Here is a 25,633-nt window from a genome sequence, read left to right on the forward strand (position 1 = left end):
GCTTTTCCAGTGTGTTCAGATCTCGTTGAATTCTGTCTCTGTCTTTTGGTGTGTTCACTGCTCCTCCCAATTTGGTGTCATCTGCAAATTTAATGAGTAGTCCTTCCAGCCCCTCATCCAGCTCATTTATAAAACTTGAAAAGTACCGGGATCAGAACTGAGCCCTGTGGCATCCCACTGTACACTTCCCTCCAGTCAGATGAAATGCCATTGACAACCACTCTTCGGGTGCAGTTCTCCAACCAGTTCCCTGTCCACCTAATCATCCTAGAGTCAAGTCCATAATCCTCCAATTTACCCATCAGAACATCATGGGGAACCCTGTCAAAAGCTTTACTGAAATCCTGGTAAATAACATCTACTGTTGGTTCTTGTAGGTTATCCGGGCTGTGTAACCGTGGTCTTGGAATTTTCTTTCCTGACGTTTCGCCAGCAGCTGTGGCAGGCATCTTCAGAGTAGTAACACTGAAGGACAGGCTTCTCTGTGCTATCTGACAAAATAGTTGGTAGAATTGTCCAGTCTTTCAGTGTCTTGGAATAAGACCCTGTGTCCTGTTTGTGTCAGTCCATGTTCAGCCACTGCTGATTTCTCAGGTTGGCCAAGTCTGCAGTATCTTTCATGTTCTTTTATCCTTGTTTGTATGCTGCGTTTTGTGGTCCCGATGTAAACTTCTCCACTGCTGCAAGGTATACGATATACTCCTGCAGAGGTGAGGGGGTCTCTTTTGTCTTTGGCTGATCGTAGCATTTGTTGTATTTTCTTGGTGGGTTTAAACACTGTTTGTAGGTTATGTTTTTTTATGTCAGATTGCACAGAGAAGCCATTGAAATTCATAAACATCAGCACAACTTTAACAGAAAAGAAGAGAGTTTAAGAATGAATAAGGCTTGGCTTCCTGCCCTGAAAAACCTCCAGACTAACAAAGGCTACAATCAACATTAGCCATGCAGATTAGCTTTGGAGTTCACACATTACCAGATCATTTCAGGATACAATGCTTCCATATTAACATACCACACTCTCATTAGTACATTATCTTGATACTTACAGGACAGTGATTAGCACATTACGTCTGCAGGACAGTACTCAGCTCAAACCCAACCCCTCTCTGACTCTTCCTACACACTTGACACTGAGACACTGTCCTTCAGTGTTACTACTCTGAAGATGCCTGCCACAGCTGCTGGCGAAACGTCAGGAAAGAAAATTCCAAGACCACGGTTACACAGCCCGGATAACCTACAAGAACCAATGAACTCTGACCGTGAAAGCCTTCGACAACATCTACTGTGTTCCCTTGATCCAGTAAGCTCGTCACTCAATCAAAGAAGGAAACACAACTGGTCTAGCAAGACCTGTTGGGACAAATCCATGCTGACTTCCCCGGATCACCACGTTGTCCTTCAGATGCTAGCTGATTGATTGATTGCCCCAGTGTGTGATGGCATAAAAAGAAATAAATAATATACTATCTTCTCTCTTATGCAGTGTATACTTGCTAGCTATGGGGTCAAGAAAGACATTCTTTCAAGCTCTATTTTAAAGATTTCTGTCTGCTATTGTGGAACTATTTATTTACTTTGCGGGAAACTGAGATTCTCTTAGACTTATGGGTGGAGGGTTTTCTGTAGGCTGTTACTCATGATCTTATGTAAGAGCATTCACTTCACCTTTAGAATAAATCCCAGAGGACTGCATCTGTCATCATCTTCTTTGTTTCATGTATTACACTGAATATCTAATGCATTCCAAACAGTTATGTTACACTGAAAGGAGTGTATATGGTAGAAACATTTTTGAAGTACCGTTCTGGATGTCCAATTTAAGCTTTTGTCATAGAGTCTTTTGCAAATAGCGCTTGATGAATTCCTACCCAGAACTGTACGCAGATTAACATATTTTAGTTTTTACCATTTATTAAATTAGACTGAGGTTGTCTGTTTTTGAGCAGTGGTGACTACTGGTTGTGTTATTTACAGCATTAGTCATAACTTTATCAACAATTTCTGCTGTAAGTACACATCTACTTAATGATTTGCTGTATACTCTTTTGCTTCCATCATCATTTATTTTTTTCTTTAAATCTTGCATTATTCACAACACACAATGTTTTTTTAAATATTTACTTAGCTTTCTCAAAAGGTTCTCATTCCTAGTTTACTTTTTTATGGAGTTGCATGTGAAGACAGTTGTTTTCCAGATTGATATCACTTAATGCTATTCTGGCTATACCATTGTTTCTGTATAACTTTAGCCAACATTTGATTAATGTTGATTAAAGGAACATTTCTGACACATTAAATTGAAATTGTGCAGTGGAATTAGTGTAACTTCTTTATTTAACTGGCTCAAGGCCTGCCAATGTTAAATCTTCATGTGGCACATGTGAAACAATTTTGACAGAGATTGTCTTTCCATCACCACTCAATGACCAACTCCACATCTCTTTCCACTGTGGAGGACTATGGTGTTCCATGTCAGTGTAATATGACTTCTAGGGAGGTTTATGCTGAGTTCCGTATTTAACCATCTAAGTGTTGTCTTACGGTTTAATCAAAATATTTCCAAAATATACCTTGCTGCTTTATTCAGTGAGGTAACAAAAAAGTCAAGTCTCTGGTACCCTGAGCTTGCAGTCTAAGTAATAGTAGAGACATCGAGAGGAAAGGACAAGGAAAAGGCGATAAAAAGGGGGGACCTGACTAAACAGGTCCCCCCATTGTGGGCTTACCGGGCAGGATGCAAGAAAGGGGGAAAGGTCTCCGCCAGGCTGGGCTGCAGCCCGTCGCCGTCTCGCGAGGCCACGCTTACCTCGGGGTTTCTCCCCCGCCCTTCCCAGCGGTTGGGCGGTGCGTCCTGACGTCACCCTTACCCGCGACGATTTAAAGCCGGCGCAACCCAGCAGCCAGGAAAAACGGCTGCAGGGCAGCGCCGGCTTTAAATCGGCGCGGGGAGGGGTGACGTCAGGACCCCCGCCCTGCCGCTGCGAAGGGAGGGGGAGAACCGCGAGGTCAGCGTGGCCTCACGAGACAGCAATGGGCAGCAGCCCAGTCCCGCGGAGCCTCTCTCTTTCCCTGTATCCTGCCTGGTAAGTCCACAACAGGGGGACCTGTTAAGTCAGGTCCCCCTATTTTGTGGATCCACGGGCAAGTGGCTCCAGGAAAAGGGGGGAGGAAAAGTAACATCAAATAAAACACACATACACAGTGCTCTTTTTGGAAATGAATGGCCACAGTTTTTTATTGATCACAACAGAATGGAGCATTGGTGGAAAACCATGAGGGCGGATCCAAGATATCGGGTCACCACCCTGTAACCCGATATATATATCGAAAGCATCGATAAAAAGCCCAACCACCTGTGGGCACCGCACCGGAGTAGCGCTTAGATGGCCCCACCGGACGGGCATCTCTGTGTGGAGCCAGCGCCACCTGGGATTGGAGCACCCAATACAGGCCCCCGAGCTGGGGATCGCTGTTGTACTCCATCCCAAGACCCCTTATGGGGGTCCCCACAAACGGCCCCCATGGTTTTTCTGCCAATGCTCCATTCTGTTGTGATCAATAAAAACTGTGGCCATTTACTTCCCAAAGAGTATGTGCATGTGTGTTTATTTAATGTTACTTCTCCTTCCCCTTTCCTTGGAGCTGCTTGCCCGTGGGTCCACAATAATATGGCTGACTATTGAATGTCATAAACTTTTCGTGACCACTCAATAGCTGAAACCAGACATGTCATATCTTGGATTAGGGGTAAAATTTCTGTCAGTTGGAAGTAAGGCGTTCCAGATATGTGGGTTGAGCCAAAGGCTTAACAGAAAGAGTTTTGAGGAGAGATTTTAAGATATAGAGAGTACAGAGAAACTGTGCAAGGGTTGTGGGCTGAACTTCCAGGCTTGTTACAGCAAGAGAGCATGGTCATAGTTGGGTAAAAGAACAGAAGACTTCCAGATGGCTGAAAATGGTACAACTGGCAGAACAAAGATCAAGGACAGGGGGATCATGCAGTAAGGCAGACATATAATGTGGAACAAAGCCATGGAGATAAGTATACTGTGTGGAAAGAGTCCAGAAGCATTGTAGGGATTTAAAGAAATAGTCACAATCTGAGTGAGAGGAGGAATGGAAGAGTTTGTCAGTGGAGCTCTGATAGAGGACTAAGCTGTGACAAGGGAAAGCAAGTAGAAAGATTGCAGTAGTCAAGGCAGGAGATGAAGAAAACATAAACCAGAATTATAGCTAACAGGATAAAGAGGAAATTTTCAAGTTATGTAGGAAGAAATTAACATTGTGTAGCTATGGATTAATTGAGGGAAGTACAGATTTTTCTTTTAAATTATGGGCAAGTCTTTTTTTAATAAATATTCAACTTCTGATTTAAAAAAAACATACTTTTTTAAGGCCAGGTCTTTTAAACATCAATGAACCTACTTCTCAGCCATGGCTTGCAGACACGTGGCCTAACACTGGGAACAATCACAATGACTGCTCTATCAACTGCTGTACATCAGGCAATGGAAACAGTGATAGCAACCTCACTACATACAGTCGACCAGGTAAATGTTGTTTAGTACTATAAGTCTTTTCTCAAAATTTAATTTTTATTGCTTCCTGCTTATTAATTTACTCTTTTGTTCAAGCCTCCCTCTGCTATTAGCCTCTTCCTCTTTTGACAGATTAGAATTGATATACTCCCTTATATAGTCCCTTTGGGAATTCTTCACTCTATTGTAATCATGGGAAATGTTGAAGGATTTATCCTAAGATGTGTCCACCTTTCCAAATCCATTGAAGTTAATGGGCTTAGAAGGGTGTAATTTTGCCTGTGATGGCACTGTCAGCCTTTTTGAGTGCCCAATCAGAGGCTTATGGAAATTCTGATCTTGAACACCAGGCAATATTTAAAAGGACAGCAGATGTCCAGACATGTCTTATAAACTACTGAGTACCATGCTTCAGCTTATTCCCCCTCCCCCCCCCATTTTGCAGTTTGCATGAGCTGTGACATGTAGGGACACCAACATTTCTCTGTTTTATTGCAGCTTTTTGTTTAGTCTGCTTTTTGTTTAGTCAAATGTTCTATAGTGTCAATAGACCTTCAAGCCCATCTCCATGTGACAAGTTTATTTATGGAGTCAAATGCTGTCTAAATCACAATTCTTCCAAACAAACCAGTACTATTTCAGGCAAAGGATCTGAAATTCATAGTGATGTGCTCCAGGTTCTTCTATAAGTTCAAGTTCCTTTCACTGAAAAAACAGTAGTTATATATTTAAAATCTACAAGCAGATGTTGCCATCAGGGGCTTTCAACTGTGTGTTTTTTTGTTATAACCTTCCTGGAAATAAAAATGGATATTAAGATGTTTGGAACCAGGAGAACATAGCTTCCATACAGACATGGTGTGTGCCTCGTTTTGGAACTATGAAACTAAATTATTTCTTTACTACAGTTTAGGATTCTAATTTTTCTTCTTATTTCAGATATATGGTCACAAATCCATTTCTGATTTAAAAAAGCAAGTCACACATTTGTGCAGAAAACATTTTTAAGCGCCAGGGCATACAAATGTGGGTTGTAACTGAACACAGTGTTCTCCTTTTTTCTTCCTGCTGTGGTTAGCTGATTGTATAGCAAATTACAACAATCAGCTGGAGAACAAGCAGACAAACCTAATGCTGCCTGAGTCAACCGTTTATGGAGATGTGGATCTAAGCAACAAGATCAATGAGATGAAAACTTTCAATAGCCCCAATCTAAAAGATGGAAGGTTTGTCAGCCAACCAGGGCAGCCTACGCCTTATGCCACCACGCAGCTCATCCAGTCAAATATCAGCAATGTTAACAGCAACGTCAACAGCGGCAGTGGGGATTTGAACGAAAAGCCTTGGAAGCCTTCTGGACAACAGAAGCAAGAGGTTGCACCCGTTCAGTACAACATTATGGAGCAAAACAAATTAAACAAAGGTAAATCACCTAGTGTTGTTTCTCCTCTTTTGTGCATGGGGGAATACTTAAGCCTTGAGGTTCACAGCTGATATAAACAAAGAAGTGCTATTCTGGTCTGCCCACAGTGATTTTGGCCATCTCAGGATCTGATAATTGGTTACTGGAGTGTAAAACTTGCCACAATAGACCCAGCACTGTGGTGCAATCTAAGTTCCTTTGTAGATATACACATTCCCAATTAACAGTGTCAAAGAGTTAATTAGCACTAGGATAATCTTCGAAGATCAAATTTAGTCTAACAAATAAAACAGCTGTATCTTAAAAGAGAAGAAAATAAAATATATTTCATATGGCTTTGAGCTTAAATTAAATTTAATAACAACAAATGAGTGATTGGGACGAACACCGCATCTTTAATTCATAAAGCATATTCAAGGTACAGGCATCACACTAAAGTTTTAAAATAGGTCTTCTGGTGGTGGATGGAGGGTAATTAAACCTACACATCCCTGTAAGTGACTGGAATGTACATATAAAAATCTGGAAGCTTTTATTGCAGAAGTTACCAAGGATGGAAGCAGATTGGTCCAATTAATTTTAGCATGTTCATCAAATTCAGCATCTTATTTAACAAAAATTTGGGCTTAAAAGTGTTGTTCTTTTCAAAAGCACAGCATCCATAGGCTGAAAATGAATTGATTTCAGTGTTAGCTTTAAAATCAGAATGTGCTTTCTATCCTTGAGGGCACATTTAATTTAACGGATATAGAAAAAGAAGTTATGTGATTTCTTACTCATCCTTCAGGCTACCACGCAGCTTATTTTAATAATCTGATTTGCCAAATGCTACCCCTAGAACCTGGGCCTGCTCTAACTTTGAACATTCTGAACACATTGTTGAGGCTCATATTGCCACCTAGTGATTTGGAAAAGGTAAAGGATATGTTCCATTACAAAATTTATTGACTACATGAACTACTTATCCACAGAATGGTTCAGAGGCCACATAAATCTGACATGAACGTATAGCTGTTTAATATAGTGATAATGGCATTTAATTATATTTTTTGCCTTTGACTTTTTCTACATATATGGGTTCTTAATTCAAATCTTTATTTTCAAATCCAGGACAAAATTGATTCTAAATAATTATTTTTAAAATATATAGATTTGTGTGTGTGCACCTTCTCAGTATAGTGTTTGTTCATAAGTGTACATATATGGAGCTCTATAGTTACAATAGCTGCTGAGCATTATACCATGGAAGACCCTGCTTAATTCAGTTTCAAGTCAGATAAATGTATGGTGTTTTTATCTTCTATGTAAATAGATGAAACATGCAAGAGAGAAAATTGCAAGAATAATCAAATATTAGAGAGTATATTCTGATTTTGAGTACATTTTGCTGCATATCTGTTCTATTTTTGATTTATTGTAATTTTAAAGGCTTCCATTTCGCTTTTCTCCTGAAGGACAGTCAAGGTGGCTTAATGAGAAAAAGAACTAAAACAACAGAGTAGGAAATAGAACCACACTTCTAAAGCCATCCTATAAAGAACAATCTAGAAACATTCACAGTGGGTAGCCGTGTTAGTCTGTCTGCATTAGTAGAAAAGAGCAAGAGTCCAGTAGCACCTTAAAGACTAACAAAAATATTTTCTGGCAGGGTATGAGCTTTCTGAAGAAGTGAGCTGTGGCTCACGAAAGCTCATACCCTGCCAGAAAATATTTTTGTTAGTCTTTAAGGTGCTACTGGACTCTTGCTCTTTTCTACTAATCTAGAAACACTAAGACAGAAACATAAGGACCAGTTTCCTGATCAGTTATGTGCTGTCAAATGCTCACTTAAAAAATTCTGCTTTGTACCACTTCTTGAAAATCAGGAGAGTAGCTGCTTTCTTAATGGTTTCTGGCAGACTGCACAACATAAGGGCAGCCACAGTAATCCTGACATTGGATAGTATATTTTTTGCCACTCCTCCTGGAACGCAGGGCTCAAAGCAGCTTAGATCCTCTTAAATGTTATCTTAGGTAATCTAAGATAACAGTATAATTGCACTCATGCTACCAGTCGCACCTCCCAGTAGAAGTTGTTCCATAACTGTGGAGCTGCCACAGAAAAGGCCTTCTCCTGTGTACCCACCAAATGAGCATCTTCTTGGTGGGACAGTCAGGAGGGCATCTCCCTGCTATTTTAATTGGGCAGGAATGTATGGGAGAAGATAGTCCTTTAGATATTCCTGTCCCAAGCCATGTAGGGCTTTAAAGAACAAAACCAACAACTTGACTTGGGGTCGGGAGCAGATTGATAGCCAGTGTAATTGCTGTAATATTGGGGGCATACACTCCCAATAGCTGGCCCCAACCAGCAGTCTAGCCACAGCATTCTGCACTAGCTACTGCTTCTGAACACCATTCAAGGGTAGCCCCAAGTAGAGTACATTGCAGTAGTCCAGTATAGATGTAACTAAGGCATGAACCACTGTGACTAGATCTGACTGACCCAGGGACGACACAGTTGTTGAACTAGCCAGAGCTGGGCAAATGCACTCTGAGTCACAGCAGCCACCTGCCAACAAATTTGGCTCTTCAAGGGGAATATAACCCCATCCAAGACTGGAGAGACCTCAAGTTCCTGGTCTGCCTTTTTATAATCCAGAGAATCTCTGCCTTGTCAGGATTAAGTTTGAGCTTGTTCCCACTAATCCAGCCCATTACTGAATCCAAGCACCAGTTAAGAACATCAACAGCATCCTAGAAATTAGATGGAAAAGAAAGGTAGATCTGGGTGCCATCTGCATATTGGCGACAACACAGCCCATACCTCCTGATGATCTCTCCCAGTGACTTCATATAGATATTTAAAAGCATGGGGGATAAGCTGGAACCCTGTAGCACCACACAGGTCAACAGCCGTAACTATCTAATAATTTACCTCTAGCTTGGATAACAAAAGAATAACCATTTGAACATTTTTTGCACTGTGCTTCACTATTTCTATTTCATATCCAGTGGCTCTGGTTATAATTCCCCCCCAACCCCGCCCCCCCAAGTTTCACTTGTTAACCCTGTGACATTTTTGCCAGATCTTGGATTAAAAAAAAAAACCTATAATTGTATTGTCACAATATTCTGTCTGATGCTACCACTAATGAGGACACATGTTGTTTTCAGCAGAATTTGTTGTAGGCCTCATGCATTTCATTGATTACCTTGTGATGCTTTTCTAGGAACAAATAGAGGGCAAAGGCACTCACCTCTGCATAGGCACTTGTAAAAGCAGGAAGTAGGCATATGAGTGGCAAGACGGACCATTTATTTCATGCCAAAGTTTTTGGCAGTTTCCTACTGCTGACCCTTATACCTGTTGTATATCATTTGAAAGATGCAGTGTCTGATCAGCTTTTTCTTTGGAATTAACAACGAGACACCAGATTGATTTGTACTAGTGGATTACGTCAAGTTATTGCAGGCGACCCCCTCCCCGAAGCCCAGCACAGGTTGAGCCTTAAATTCTGGGCTGATGCTCTGCATGATATTGGATTTCTCTTTCAACATACAGAGTCAGCCTTTCTAAATTTATTTCAGCAGGGAGTCACGTATAACAACAAGGCATAATTATTAATAATACTGATAAACCCTTATAAAATCCTGTGTTTTGCACAGATTACTTCTCAGTGGTTCTTAAATCTTTGGTTGACAGGGATGAAAACTCATGTTAGATTGGACCAGAAAAGCTCTTTTTTGCTGCAGAAATAGTATTCTCTATTGTGTTAACCTGATAATGACTTATTTGAGTGCAAAGATCGTCTTCTGTTATTAAACTTACAGATTATCGAGTAAGTGATAATGCTCCAACTATTCCATACAACCAATCATACGACCAAAATACAGGAGGATCCTACAACAGTTCAGATAGAGGAAGCAGTACATCTGGTAAGTATGAACTACAATCTGGGATCCTTTTAAAATCTGAAAAGCCTTTATTCACATTTGAAAGGTTATCATATTATGGCATTAGTGTTCTTTGAAATGCAGTGTATAATGCTGACACCTACATTTTGCGGAGTTACATTTTGAGAAAAGAATAGCTGTAACAGTGGCTGGGTTTCACAAACATTTTTGTGTCCTCTGAAATAATACAAAATAAAACTGAAAGCTTACATATTTCTAGAAAAATAGATGAAAACTTGTGATACCAGTGCCTCTGCTGTTAGCCTAGTAATTTTCTAGGCTTCCTTTATGGCTGAATTAGAGAAGGATAAGGGGTCTCCTTCCCTTCTTGCCCTCTGCTTGCCCCTCCTTCCCTCATCCCATGTGTTCTAGCTCTGCTTCTCATCTCTTTTACCACCTTCCATCTCCTTTTCCACAGTGTCCCCCCAGTTATCTCCATTCCTTCCCGGATCTCCTTCCTTCCTCCTCACAACTCACACAAGTCTCCTTTTTTCCCTTCAGAGTTTTTTGGAGAACCCAAATGTCAGCTGAGATCTTAAAACTTAGCTTCTGGAAAAGGGTTTGTGTATGTTCATTAGTGGTAATATTGCTAATGGCTATGTTTCCTTGTCAAATCTTATTTATTCTATTCAATAAACAGTTCTAAAATTGGTGTAGGATCTGATCTTATTTTGTTATGGCTTGGAGATACTATATGTATGTAATTTTTTAAAAATGTCATGCACAGCTAAAGCAGCCCACTGCAAACTACTAAGAGAAATGTTTATGATGAGTAGTTATCAGGGGAGATTTGCACTATAATCAAGTAATACTGCATTGCTGTCTGCCTGATAAGTAGCCCTCTGAATAAGAGGAATACACATAAACACATGAAGCTGCCTTATACTGAATCAGACCTCGGGTCTATCAAAGTCAGTATTGTCTACTCAGACCGACAGCGGCTCTCCAGGGTCTCAGGCAGAGGTCTTTCACATCACCTACTTGCCTAGTCCCTTTAACTGGAGATGCCGGGGATTGAACCTGGGACCTTCTGCATGCCAAACAGATGCTCTACCACTGAGCCACCCCTCCCCTATACATTTTGGGTGGCAAACAATTCAAATCTATATTTCCAAATACATTTTTGCTTGACTAAGCATGTTAGGTGGGCCATATAGCATTACAGAGGAGGCTTCTGCATGCACACTTTGTATTTCTGATGGTGTCCACCTACTGCAGTACAAAAGCAATGATGTGGGCAGGGTCATCAAGAACTACCACAGGTCCCAGCAAAGGTTCTGTTTCCCCACTTTATGCCACTGAGAATAAAACATTATGTGAAATTAAATAACATGGGCCTCTATGGTGACAATGCCATCATTCCTGTCTCCTTAGTACCCTAGTCTCAGTGACCATGACAGTGCGAGAATCCAGAGTTAGAAAAGGGCATTTTGGAAATCCTGTCTGAAGCACATAAGCACTTGGGAGTACATCTGTGCATCCTGAAACTCTTGATCTGAAACTGGCTAAAGCTTATATAATTCTACTGTAAACCTTAATTTTCCAGGAAGAGTAGCTGAAAACATTAGTGCTATACTTTCTTCTGCTGCTTTCATTGTGGGTTACTTTAGTTCTTCCAGTAATCGTGTTCAGCTGCACCTGCTATTTGGAATAAATTTAGTAGTTTCATTGTGCCTGAAACATTTCAGTGGACAAGTACAAATTAGGTGTATTCATTGACTTAATGCAACAGTGGAACTTTAGTAGATCATATCTATATCATATTGTGTGTTAAGCTTCAGGAATTAAATAACATAAAGATACCTTGGAGAATATTTATACAGCTCATTTGTTTTAGATGATAATCTATAATGCAATTAATAGCTGCACGAAGATCACTTTAATTATATTTCTTGTAAAGTCCGTTCATGGCGTTAATATGTTTTATCCCTTTATTAATTCAAGTTACGAGCATTGTGTGTATTTCTTTGTAAAAGCATGCTTCAGCAAAATATTGAGAAATTGTGGAAGGGGCCAGAGTAACAATTACCTTATATATATTGCTAGTGTCTAGTTAGTCTTAAATATTAAGTTCAACAGAAAGCAAAATGTGTTCTAGTTTTTCAGTTATGTAGTTTTTTAGTTATCTGAAATAGCCAATGCCTTGGGTCAAACACAATATGAAACAATGGTTTATTTGAACCATGAACTCAGGATTTAGTTTCTAGATGACCAGTCAATACTTGCTTGCCTGAACAAATCCTAATTTCAGAACACTCTTCTTTCTTTTTAAAAGCATGAGGTTCCTATCCCATGCGTATTGTAGCACTCCCCCTGAACTGAAGTTTCACCACTGATCATAGCTTGCTTTCTACTGGGCAGAGTCACTGTAGGGCCATAAATCCATGCTCCCTTTCCTCATTCCAAATCAGGAGATACTGTAATTAAATTGAACCATTCACATACATACACACAACTTCCTACAGTCTAACAAAACACCCACCCCCAGACCAGTTTGATCCTACTATTGGTAACTGTTCCTGGAGCTTACATTGAATGCCTCTAGTCACTGGGTGACCTCAGGCCAGTCAACCGGGTTTGATTCCCCACTCCTCCACATGAGCAGCGGAGGCTGATCTGGTGAACTGGATTTGTTTCCCCACTCCTACACACGAAGCCAGCTGGGTGACCTTGGGCAAATCACATTCTCTCAGCTTCACCTACCTCACAGGGTGTCTGTTGTGGGGAAGGGAAGGTGATTGTATGCCGGTTTGAGTCTCCCTTAAGTCAGCATATAAAAACCAAGTCTTCTTCTTCTTCAAACGCTCTCACCATAGCCTACCTCGTAGGGTTGTTGTGAGGATAAAATGGATAAAGGGAGAATGTTGTAAACTACTTTGGTTCCCTATTGGGATTGCCAACCCCAAGTTGGGGCCTGAAGTTCTTTTGGAATTACAACTGATCTCTAGATATCACTTCCCCTGGAGAAAATGGCAGCTTCAGAGAGTGGGCTGTATGGTATCACATTCCTGCCACACTCCCAAGCCCTCACCAGGTTCTACCCTCCCTGGACTCTTCCCCCAAATAGCCAGGAACCTGGATTTGGCAGCACTAGTCCCCTTTGGGGAGAAAAGTGGGATATAAATGAAGTGAATAAATAATGATCAGGTGTGGAGGTCAACCCTTTTCTCAGACAATGCTGGACATGGCACATGTAATGTGAATGAGGCACACTCCTTATAGAACTGTGCTTGTGCCATTCCAGCAACCTCTGGAGTTTGTAGCCTTGGAGTGTGCTTGAAGTGGCACAAGTGATAGATGGAAGTCCAAGTGCCCTCCTCTTATTTTACCCTTGCTACGTCACATGAACACATGAAACTGCCTCATACTGAATCAGACCCTTGGTCCATCAAAGTCAGTATTGTCTATTCAGAACGGCAGCAGCTCTCCAGGGTCTCAGGCTGAGGTCTTTCACATCACCTGCTTGCCTAGTCCCTTTAACTGGAGATGCCGGGGATTGAACTTGGGACCTTCTGCATGCCAAGCAGATACTCTGCCACTGAGCCATGGCCCCTCCCATGAGATGTACCTCTGCCTTGAAGACCAGTAGGGCAGCAGCAACACAATGGGTAATGAGGAATGGCCTCCCAGAACCTGATGCACAGGTTGGGAGAGCCGGCCTTGTATTCCAGCATTGAACAGCTTATTTGACCCTCCTGCCAAACCTGCTGATACTCAAGGCTGCTTTGCATGGTGAAACATGAAAAGGTTCTTCTGATTGCTGAGTGTAAGGGTAAAGTGTTCCAGGCAATAAAAAGAGTGGTTTCACTTTTGAGCTGCTTTAGCCAGGCATCTCTGTAACTGGGAGGAGCATGGAATATTGACAGGAAGCAAGCAGTGATTCTGCCAAGATCTCTGCATTCAGATATTAAAGTAAGTCTGATTAACAAACCAACTTCATGTCCTACTTTCAGCTCCTATCATAATGACTGTATTGACTTGCATTTGCACAACCAATTAACTACGGTTAGTTTAATTAAACTATGGTTTTGCTTTATGTCTGAACTGGGCCAATGTTTCAGTTAATTATCCAATGTAAAGAATAGACTCTTCATCATCTGATTAAATTGTTACATGTTTAATTGTGTTAGAATATAGAACATGGATTGCATAGTCTGTTCTTGAAAGTATGAGCAATTATATAAATATATTTATTCATAGGGAGTCAAGGGCACAAGAAGGGTGCTCGAACCCCCAAGGCTTCAAAGCAAGCTGGCATGAATTGGACAGACCTACTTCCTCCTCCCCCTGTACATCCTCCTCCCCACAGTAATAGTGAAGATTATAGTATATCAGTGAATGAAAGGTAAGATAAAATAATGAATTGTCATTGAGTATTTTTCTGACCCCCAATGGCCAAATTCCCTTAATTTCTTAAAGGAATTTGAGATCTCATGTATGGAAATGAATCTTCAGTCATTTGACCAAAATGTACCTGACTGTGTCCTAGGTTCTAGTTCTCATTTTTCTGAATCCATTCTTAGCTATGACCAGGAAATCCCATGCCCTGTACCACCAGCAAGAATGTATCTACAACAGGATGATCTGGAGGAAGAAGAAGAAGATGAACGAGGTCCCACGCCACCGGTTCGAGGAGCAGCTTCATCTCCGGCAGCAGTGTCCTATAGCCATCAGTCTACTGCCACACTAACTCCTTCACCTCAAGAAGAACTCCAGCCTATGTTGCAGGATTGCCCAGAAGAAATAAGCCACTTGCAACACCCACCGGACCGGAGGTCAGTTATTCAGCCATGCTGAAAACTAACTTTTATTTAACGTTCTGTTATGATGTCAGCACACTGGGTTCAAATCACACATTCCAGTGGCTTTCCGTTGCAGCAAAAACAAGATTTGTTTTGGATGTATGTGTGTGAGTGTTTGCTCTTACCTGGCTGGCCCAGGCTAGCACGATCTTGTCAGATCTCAGAAGCTAAGCAGAGTCAGCCCTGGTTAGTACTTGGTTAGTTCCTGGTTAAACCACCAAGGAAGTCCAGGGTTGCTATGGAGAGGCAGGCAGTGGCAATCCACCTCTAAATATCTCTTGCCTTGAAAATCCTACGGGGTCATCATAACTCAGGAGCCCTGTGGCACAGAGTGGTAAGCTGCAGTACTGCAGTCCAAGCTCTGATCACGGCCTGAGTTCGATCCCGATGGAAGTTGGTTTCAGGTAGCCGGCTCAAGGTTGACTCAGCCTTCCATCCTTCCGAGGTCGGTCAAATGAGTACCCAGCTTGCTGGGGGTAAAGGGAAGAAGACTGGGGAAGGCACTGGCAAACCACCCCATAAAACAAAGTCTGCCTAGGAAACGTCAGGATGTGACGTCATCCCATGGGTCAGGAATGACCCGGTGCTTGCACAGGAGACATTTACCTTTTACCTTACATCATAAGTCAGCTGTGACATGAGAGCAAATGTGTGTGTGTGTGTGTGTGTCTAATGTGGTCTTTTTCGTGTTATGTCTTGAGGAAAATGTCATATGGAAACTTTGGAGTTTTACCTTCTCTGCAGAGTGCTCCTGAAGATTAGATTCAGTCATCAGAATATAAAATAGAAATGTTAAGAAATTTACCACAGTATATCTGTTTCCCATGTATGGTCCCACTGTGTGAATCCAGAGCTTTTCACAGTGGTGCCACCCAGCACTATAACAGACGTTTCTGCAAACCTGGGACAACTCTCAAACTTGAACAAAAATCTGAACGTTTGAGGAGGGGGAGGTGGTTTAAACACCCTCAGAATAGCCAGTGAAGTCTGCGCTTGCACAGACATCATGCTAAACCTGATGCTTAGATACTCCATGAAAAAATTAAACAAAAGTACAGATCAGCATTGGGAGGGGGGAGAATAAATGTGTAAGTGGGTATGGGTCAAGAAAAAATGGAGAGGGGGCAAAAGGAACAATTGGGTCGCTGGGACTGATGAAGCCTTTGGCTATATCTTAGTGCAGGAAGGGCATCCTGCACAGTTTTGGTCCTAAACTGCCAAGGTTGCTGGGGAGAGGAGAATGGCATTTCCCTTCCTTGCAAGTCTTCATGGGACCTGTGTATGGTTCTATTTCCAACATTATCACTGGTAAAAATATATATATATTTCATTGTTACTGTGCACTTACATTGTGTGATACAGAGTATTACAGAACTGTAAGCGGCTTGGGTCAGCCCGTCTTAATAATCATGAAGATGAAAAAAACCCGCAAAGAAAAGCTAAAATTATCAGAGGATTGCTGCATCTTCCCTGTAAAGAAAATCTTAAAAGGTCAGGGTTTTTGGTTTGGGGTATGTGTGTGTTTTGTTTAGGAAACATCATGCTCAGAGTTTTAAAACGTATGAATTGTGTTGAGATAAATGTTCTCTAACTCTCTTACTCCAGCACTAGAATTGAGGGCATCTGATAAATTGCTTGGCATGAGACTCTGAACAAACAGGAAGTAATTCTTTTTGCAACATATCATTATGGATTTTTATTGTGAAGAGAAATGGTGATGGCTCCTAGCTTTTATTCTTTTTTTTTAAAGCAAATTCATAAAGAATGCTTCTTTCAATAGCTTTTAGCTGTGGTACTTATAACTGTGGTACTTTCAAGTATTGTGTGTGTGTAAAGTGCCGTCAAGTCGCAGCTGACTTATGGTGACCCCTTATGGGGTTTTCATGGCAAGAGACTAACAGAGGTGGTTTGCCAGTGCCTTCCTCTGCACAGCAACCCTGGTATTCCTTGGTGGTCTCCCATCCAAATACTAACCAGGGCTGACCCACCTTAGCTTCCGATATCTGACGAGATTGGGCTGTACCATGCTGCCTTCCCTCCTACTTTTAAGTATTACACTTATATTTTCAAATGCTAAAAGAAAACAACAGGTGATGACCACACCTATTCTAATCCAGATGAATCTGGACCAAATAGACCTTTGCGATTCTGGCAATTAGAAGTATAACTTATCCAAGTCAGATAACAGCTGGACACTAGATAAGGAGATAAAAAACGTAAAAAAGTGGTAATTGCCTCAAATACATGATTTAAAGTTTAGCAAAAAAATTGGTTCACGGAATGTTATAATCTTCTATATCTCATTCAAGTTTTTGAAGATATCTGTCTATTACTGTGGATAAATCAACATCAATAAGTATTTGCTTACCGTATATACTCGGGTATAAGCCGACCCGAGTATAAGCCGACCCCCCCAAACTTGAGGCCAGAAAAGGGAATTTCTTATTGACCCGCATATAAGCCGAGGGTCAATAAGAAATTCCCTTTTCTGGTAAAGCTGCGCTCTAAAATGGCGGCCGCCATTTTAGAGCGCAGGGAAGATCTTGCCCCTGCCCCAGGTCGCCCTCCCACCGGCCTCCCGGGACCTCCCAACCCACCCCAACCCACCCCGACCCCAGTGCCATTCAAGGGGGGGAGGGGGAAGAGCCCCTGAACCCCCTACTCACCATGAGAAGCGGCGGCAGGAAGCAGCGGCGCAGCCTTCCCGGCCCTGCAGGAGGCCGCTGCCGGCCGGAGGAACCCTCGCGGGCCCGGCGGCGGCGGGGGGCGGCGACGAGGCCTGCCTGCTTCCATGCAGGCCCCGCTGGCCGCGGGAAGGCGAGCGGGTAGGCGGCGGGGGCGGCGGCGAGGCCTGCCTGGGAGCAGGCAGGCCCCGCAGGCCGCTCCCAGGCGAGCGGGCCGGCGGCGGGGGGGGCGGCGGGGGGGCGGCGGCGGCGGCGAGGCCTGCCTGCTCCCAGGCAGGCCCCGCTGGCCGCTCCCAGGCCGCGGGAAGGCGAGCGGGCCGGCGGCGGGGGGGGCGGGGGCGGCGGCGAGGCCTGCCTGCTTCCAGGCAGGCCCCGCTGGCCGCGGGAAGGCGAGCGGGTAGGCGGCGGGGGCGGCGGCGAGGCCTGCCTGGGAGCAGGCAGGCCCCGCAGGCCGCTCCCAGGCGAGCGGGCCGGCGGCGGGGGGGGGCGGCGGGGGGGCGGCGGCGGCGGCGAGGCCTGCCTGCTCCCAGGCAGGCCCCGCTGGCCGCTCCCAGGCCGCGGGAAGGCGAGCGGGCCGGCGGCGGGGGGGCGGGGGCGGCGGCGAGGCCTGCCTGCTTCCAGGCAGGCCCCGCTGGCCGCGGGAAGGCGAGCGGGTAGGCGGCGGGGGCGGCGGCGAGGCCTGCCTGGGAGCAGGCAGGCCCCGCTGGCCGCTCCCAGGAGAGCGGGCCGGCGGCGGGGGCGGCGGCGAGGCCTGCCTGCTTCCAGGCAGGCCCCGCCGGCAGCGAAGGATGGCGGCAATGGTAGGTTTTCCTCCTCCCTCCTCCCTCCTCCCCCCTCCCCTACCCTACCGTATTGACCCGAGTATAAGCCGAGTTGGCTTTTTTCAGCCCTTTTTTTGGGCTGAAAAACTCGGCTTATACTCGAGTATATACGGTATTCCCATATGTTCCTCTTTTTGTAGTGATGGTAAACTTGCAGGCTTCTTCAATTACTGCCAATTTTATGAGGTTACAAAATAGCTTGGTGAACAGCTGAGACAGGGAAAGGGGGGGAATGATATGGGGGTTGCCAGGAGGAGGGAAAGAGGAAATTTACCAGGAAGGAGGATACAGTGGATAATGAGATGTCTCGCCCACAAGTCCTTGCAGGTTTCATACCATACAACTAGGTCTAGCCCAGTGGTTGGTAATACAAAAGTGGAATATAATTTTCCTGAGTAGAGGCTGCTGGGGAAAGGAAAGACAGCTGAAAACAGGGAGGCAGGTAAAAGTAGGTTGGCTAGTGGGTGGCAAGGAAAGAAGGAAGCAGGAAAAGGTAAGAGGCTGTTGGGGCTTTGAGGGAAGGGAAAGAGGAAATAATGGGGGAGAAGGAATTGAGATTCACTTCATAAGTAATTGCAGTTCCCCTTCCTGTTCTATACTGATTTAAGAACTGATCAGAGGGAAAGGACAGTTATGTTTTCATTGTTAAGGTAAATTACTTTTCCACCTCATATACTAATTAACAGTTTCCACATAAAAACTCCTCATTTCAGTGATGCCTTGAGGATCCTATTTGGGTGGAAAGGCAGCATAAAAATGTTATAAATAAATAGAAACAGTTAACAAAAACATAAAATGTAAGAAATTTATGACTGTTTTGTGACCAGTACAATGCATATATCAATATGTAAACATTTATTTGTGTGCAGGCGTCAGCCCGTGAGTCCACCTCCACCTCCAAGGCCTATCTCTCCACCACATACCTACGGTTATATTTCAGGACCTCTTGTATCAGACATGGATACAGATGCACCAGAGGAGGAAGAGGATGAAGCAGACCTAGAAGTGGCCAAGATGCAAAACAGAAGACTTCTTTTTCGTTGCCTTGAGCAAACACCTGCTTCAAGTGTTGGAGATCTGGAGAGCTCTGTGACAGGATCCATGATTAATGGCTGGGGATCAGCCTCAGAAGATGACAACATATCTAGCGGACGGTCTAGTGTTAGCTCATCTGATGGATCCTTTTTTACAGATGCAGATTTTGCACAGGCTGTTGCAGCAGCAGCAGAATATGCTGGTCTTAAAGTAGCAAGGCGTCAAATGCAGGATGCTGCAGGAGGTGAGGTTTTTCCCCCATTCCTTTATTTGATCAGAGGTTTCTATCGATATACAATTAGGCATAAAACTTCCTGAGTAACAACAAAGGTTAAAATTATTCTTATATGAATCTCCTGGACACACACAAAATATTTACCTGAGTGATCTAGAGTAAAACCTTTTTTTATCAAAAAGCTTTTCCAAGTATATATATGAACCTGCAATTAAGAAATAGAAAACTTCAGTGCTTTTTTTTAGTATGTATGTATTCAAAATATGTAGTCAGAAACAACAATTATATACCAAAATACACAAAAAGAAGCAATAGATAGCAAAACACTCATGTTATGCAAAGAGAAATAAAGAAGAAACAGTGGCAAAAATACTGCTCCATTTTTTAACATATAAAAAGGTAAAGGTCCCCTGTGCAAGCACCGGGTCATTCCTGAACCATGGGGTGACGTCACATCCCAACGTTTACTAGGCAGACTATGTTTACGGGGTGGTTTGCCAGTGCCTTCCCGAGTCATCTTCCCTTTACCCCCAGCAAGCTGGGTACTCATTTGACCGACCTCGGAAGGATGGAAGGCTGAGTCAACCTTGAGCCGGCTACCTGAAACCAACTTCCTTCAGGATCAAACTCAGATCGTGAGCAGAGCTTTTGACTGCAGTACTGCAGCTTACCACTCTGCACCACGGGGTTCCTAATTTTAACATATTTAGCATATTTAACATAATTTTAACCTATACCCTACTTTTTAATATTACTAAAGAACCAGAATTAATTAATGTAAAAATACAAATACTGATACCTCTTAATTATGGTTGTATCTTTATTTGCTTCTTTTTCGGGGGGAAATCTTCCTCAGTACACTATTTCTTCTATAATTACATGGTAGTAGGAGATGGGTCTATCACTACAGATAGATGGACATACCTACATTGACCCACCACTGTACAATTTATCTGTGCCTATCTCTGTAAGCCAGTTCATTGTGAGCTGCTTCTCCTTTACGCTTCAGGAATTGCCTCTGGCTCCTGCCGGGCTTTACTTCGAAGCCAAACAGATGTGAAGCAGAGGTTCTAAGATAAGATCTACTAACCTTTTTAATTTAAAACAGCCAATGAGGCTTGATCTTTGTTTTGGTCACATTGTTTTCTAACGTACATCATCCTCTGTCTGAAAATCTACACCTTCAGCCAACAGTGGGGGAAAAACCACAGGTATCTGTCTTGTGCCTGGACTGCTGGGAGGGGGGTGCAATAGGAAAAGGTGTTGCTAGTGTGTGTTCCACCGCAGGAAAATGGCATGGGGAGGTTAAACATCCTTCACAGCTGCTTCTTCAATCAACATCAGCGTTGTCTTCCTCTCCTGTGGTTACTTTACAGTTGCTGGGATTTTTAAAAAGTCACATTAGTTTCAGTCCTTATTTCCCACTGGTAACATGAGGAAAGGGTAGCATCAGCAATCTACAAATATAAATCTAGAACCCCAAGGCAAAAACCTTCATGCACTCTTCTGATGATAGCGTTACAATGCTAATGCTTTCTCAGCTAACTCAGCTGGAAAGTAAGAGTGTGCCATTTTCAGAAATGTATTCTGTAGAAGAACTTGCCAGTTGCTTATGCTTACTACTGGAGGTGAACTGCAGACTTTGACAAAATTGTACAGATGTCATGGAAAAATTCTGTTCCCAACAGTAAAGTTCACTTTCTACTACCATTAACACCACATTTCCTACTGCTGCATGTTTGCTTGGCTCCTCCTATAAGACAAAAGTATGTATTGTCTCTCCTTTTTCTCTCTATAGCTTGGACATTCTTCTGAAGAGCTTTTCAAATCAGTATGTTTAATTCTAAACATGGCCCAATCTTAAATCCAGAGAATATAGCCATGGACAGACAAGACAGATCTTTCTACAAACCTTAGAAAAGGAAATCTGAAATCTTAAAAACAAAACATTGGGAAGTTAAAAACCTACCCAAAAGGATAAAAGCAACTCCTGCATCTTTAAGAAACTAATGACCTCAGTGGATGTTCAGCAGTGGAATCACCTGCCTAGGGAGGTGGTGAGCTCCCCCCTCTGGCAGTCTTCAAGCAGCAGCTGGGCAAACAGCTGTCAAGGATGCTCTAGGCTGATCCTGCATTGAGCAGTGGGTTGGACTAGATGGCCGGTATGGTACCTTCCAGCTCTATGATTCTGTGTTGCTAGGCAACCACAATAGTACCAACTTTACTGACTTTGATGGACTGATGGACTGATTCAGTATAAGGCAGCTTCATTTGTTCATTACCAGTCTTCACGCCCTGTTATATGACAGTAAAAGCCAGGGCAAGGGGGCAGGGCTTTCCTTTCTAGGGCTGTTTTGGCCTTTGAGGGAACATGCATCGAGGTCAGGCCTGGCAGTAGGCAGCAACCATGAGGTGACTTGCTACTATACAGTTTGCATCCCTCACCCAGTCCTGGCTGCTTGCTATTGACCAACATCCGCCACCCCACAAAAGCCAGTGCAGTGTAGTTGTTAAGAGTTTCAAACTAGGATCTGGGGGACCCAGGTTTAAATCACCACTTCGGCATGGTGCTCACACACTCCCTAACCTACCTCCCAGGGTTGTTATGAGGATAAAATGGAGAAGATAAGAATGATATAAGCTGCTCTCGTTCCTCATTGTGGAGAATGGTGGGATATAAATGAGGTAAACAATAATAAATATAGCTGAAGATGGGCGGGGGCAGATAAGAGGCATGCTAGTTGGTGGGTGGGAAGGAGAGAAAGAAGCAGGGACACTTGAGGTTATGTTGCCTGCCAGGAGGAGGGAAAGAAGAAATGGGAAGGTGAGGTACCCCCCACAAGTCCTTGCATGCTTCCCACCATGCAACTAGGCTCAGAAGAAGAGTTGGTTTTTATACCCCGCTTTTTCTCTACCTTTAAGGAGTCTCAAAGCAGCTTACAATCACCTTTCCCCCCCACAACAGACACCTTGAGAGGTAGGTGGGGCTGAGAGAGTTCTGAGAGAACTGACTAGCCCAAGGTCATCCAGCAGGTTTCATGTGTAGGAGTGGGGAAACCATCCCGGTTCACCAGATTAGAGTTCACTGCTCATGTGGAGGAGTGGGGAATCAAACCTGGTTCTCCAGATTAGTGTCTGCCGCTCTTAACCACTACACCATGCTGGCTCACCCCTGTGACTGGCACTGGGCAACTTCGCCAGTATTCCTAGGGAAAAGCTGCCAGGGGGAGGGAAGGAGAGAAAGCTGAAGGTGGGGGCAAATAAAGGTGGGTTGGCTAGTTGGTAGGAAGGAGAGAAGGAAACAGGAAAAGGGCAAGTCTATGGAGACTTTCAGTAAAAGGAAAGAGGAAACAGTGGAGGAAGACATCATGAAATCCTCTCCTCCACAAGTCCTTGTGGTACTCCTGCTGGTAAGGCACTAGAAGGGGTACTAAATAATTTAAACACTGTTCAAATTAAAACATAAAGAATAAACGTGATTAAGTTACTGTTACAAAAAAAAAAAGGACAGGGTTATTGGTGACCTTCCTGTCCTCACATTTAATTCCTCTTTTGCTGTTTGTGCATGTGCGCAACATACAAACACAGTTTTTGCCTCAGTATATTTATACATTACAGAACACATACTTAGAGTCTGCTGGCAAAGAAGTAATTATTTATTGAACTGATGGTGCTCCATCAATATTTAATCACCATGATTTATATAAAAAATTATCAAACAATTGGAAATTTGCTTGAGGGCTATGATATTAAAAATAACAGTTATAAAAACGTATGTACCCAAAATCATGTAAAGCAAGCAACCCTGGATCAGTGGTATGTGGTGGATACATTTCTGCAATGAATCATACAGAGGAGGTATTATTTTTTGGCATTGCTACAGTTTTTTTAAAAGTCCACCTGCATAATAAAGCAGTGTACTTTTGTTTCACGCTGCTTGTGCTTCACAATTGAATACTTAGTCCACATCAAGAAAATACAGTGAAAATGAGAGTGAAAATTAGCCTTAGTCTGATCAGCAACTAATAATACCCAATAACTCAAAGGCCATTTATGTCTGGCTGTTTCTTCATGGTCACCCCGCCAACTGCTTCGGGGCCTCACTTTGATTATGCTTGCATTTTTCAACCGTCAGAGGTCACCTCGCTCTCTCCACGTGTTTATGCGTGTTTTGCCCATGTTTTCTGGATTCATGTTTAGCCAGCATTCAGAAAACACAGGGAAAATGTGCAGGGGAGCGAGGCGACCTCTGATGCAAGCATAATCAAAGCAAAGCCCCAAAATAGTTGGCGGGCTGATCGCAAGGAAACAGATATGCATAAATGGCCATATACTGGCTACAACAAAAAAGCATCAAACAGCTAACCAATAGAACCTGATTTTTTACTGTAATTCTTCAGTACATGATAGTGAAATATTCTAATGTTTTTCACTATTTTATTTGTTTACTTCATCTACTGACCACCTTTCTTACTTACAGCTTTTATTCTTGTGTGACCTTGGAACCCTATATTCTGCATTCCTCTATGAAGAAACTGCATGGATAAATTTTAAGGCTTTTCTTTTTACAATGGCTGTTACCACACTTGTATTCCCACCGATGTATTAAGAGTTTGAAAAAGTTATAAAAAATACTGTTCGCACTTTGTTTGGCCCCTTTAGCTGTGAAGACGTCTTCCCACCATTTATAAGCCGTGGTATTCAAAAACCCTTTTAAAGCGATGTTTTTTACAACATTTTCAAACTCTTAATACATCGCTGGGAATACAAAGTGCGGTAACCCCCAATGTCTGTCTTAATACCTTGGCTAAAGGGTGAATGGGAAGCAAGGAATCATCAGTTCACCAAGCCCAGTAGTTCATTGTGTGGTCTTGGGCAAGTCTTTCACCCTTTCTAAGTTTTTAGGATAAAGTGGATGTGTGGGATTCTGAGAAGAACAGTGGGATAGAAAATAATAAATAAATCCAAGCATACTCAAAGTGATGCTTCTGCCTTACCTACCCCTTAATTCTTTTGCTAGCATGGTGTAGTGGTTAAGAGCGGTGGTTTGGAGTGGTGGAGTCTGATCTGGAGAACCGGGTTTGATTTCTCACTCCTCCATATGAGAGGTGGATGCTAATCTGGTGAACTAGATTTGTTTCCCCACTCCTACACATGAAGCCAGTTGAGCGACCTTGGGCTAGTCACAGTTTTCTCTGCCTCACCTACCTCGCAGGGTCCCTGTTGTGGGGAGGGGAAGGGAAGATGAGTGTAAGCTGGTTTGATTCTTCCTTAAGTGGCAGAGAAAGTCAGCATATGAAAACCAACTTTTCTTCTTCTTCTTCCCTCAATAAAAAGAGACATGCAATTCTTTTTTGTACAAATTAAATGTGAACTGTCATATCTACAGTCTTTAAACCACAGCTGATCTAATTTCAGTAAAAACATTAACAACTTTGATTAAGCAGTGGCAAGGACTTTGAAAAGCCATGGGACTTGATATGGAGTGTGCTGACAAAAGCTGCTTCGTTATGAGAATGAAGCATCTTGATACCAAGTCATACTAACTCAGTGCTGCCTACTTTGATTGGCAGATCTCCAGGGTCTTTTCTCCAGATTTTTTATCTAAGATCCTGTAATTGGAAAGGCCAGAACTGAACCCATGACCTTAACAATGCAAAGCATGGGCTCAGCCACTGAACTATAGCCTTTCTCCTCCCTGAAGTGAGCCCTTAATGACTTGTATGGAAATATGGGTGGATGAAGAAAAGGCAGAGGGACCTCGGTTGGAGGCACATAGATGGACAGGCAGAAATATGCACAGCAGATAGATAGCTTACAAGTAAAGCAGTCAAAAAGGAATGTTCAACAAACCTTAGTAACCAGGAAGATAGATGAAGGTGAGCTGCTAGACCTGGTGCAGAAGGAACTTTGATCTAAAGGCAGCCCTGTATGTATTTACTATATTTCACTTATGCCTCTTTGACTCTCACTCCAACCACTCCCCCCTAAGTGCAAAAGAACTTTATTTAATATTATCCATGCTCTTTGAGGGATGTCCAGTGTTGGGGAGTCTGAAAACGTTTTACGTAAGAACATAAGAAAGGCCATGCCGGATCAGACCAAGGCCCATCAAGTCCAGCAGTCTGTACACACAGTGGCCAACCAGGTGCC

At 43.1% G+C, this 25,633-nt stretch overlaps 1 protein-coding gene across 1 annotated transcript in view; it reads left to right on the plus strand.

Moving 5' to 3' along the window:
- ROBO1 (roundabout guidance receptor 1) overlaps window positions 1-25,633 on the plus strand; it is a 711,324-nt gene that overhangs the window by 669,767 nt on the left and 15,924 nt on the right. The window contains exons 22-27 of the mRNA XM_056858074.1: window positions 4,402-4,556; window positions 5,623-5,967; window positions 9,781-9,885; window positions 14,104-14,248; window positions 14,427-14,678; window positions 19,080-19,489. Coding sequence (XP_056714052.1) covers window positions 4,402-4,556; window positions 5,623-5,967; window positions 9,781-9,885; window positions 14,104-14,248; window positions 14,427-14,678; window positions 19,080-19,489 — 1,412 coding nt within the window. The remainder of the gene's footprint in view (window positions 1-4,401; window positions 4,557-5,622; window positions 5,968-9,780; window positions 9,886-14,103; window positions 14,249-14,426; window positions 14,679-19,079; window positions 19,490-25,633) is intronic.

This window comes from Euleptes europaea, chromosome 12 (assembly GCF_029931775.1).
Source record: "Euleptes europaea isolate rEulEur1 chromosome 12, rEulEur1.hap1, whole genome shotgun sequence".
Lineage (NCBI taxonomy): Eukaryota > Metazoa > Chordata > Lepidosauria > Squamata > Sphaerodactylidae > Euleptes > Euleptes europaea.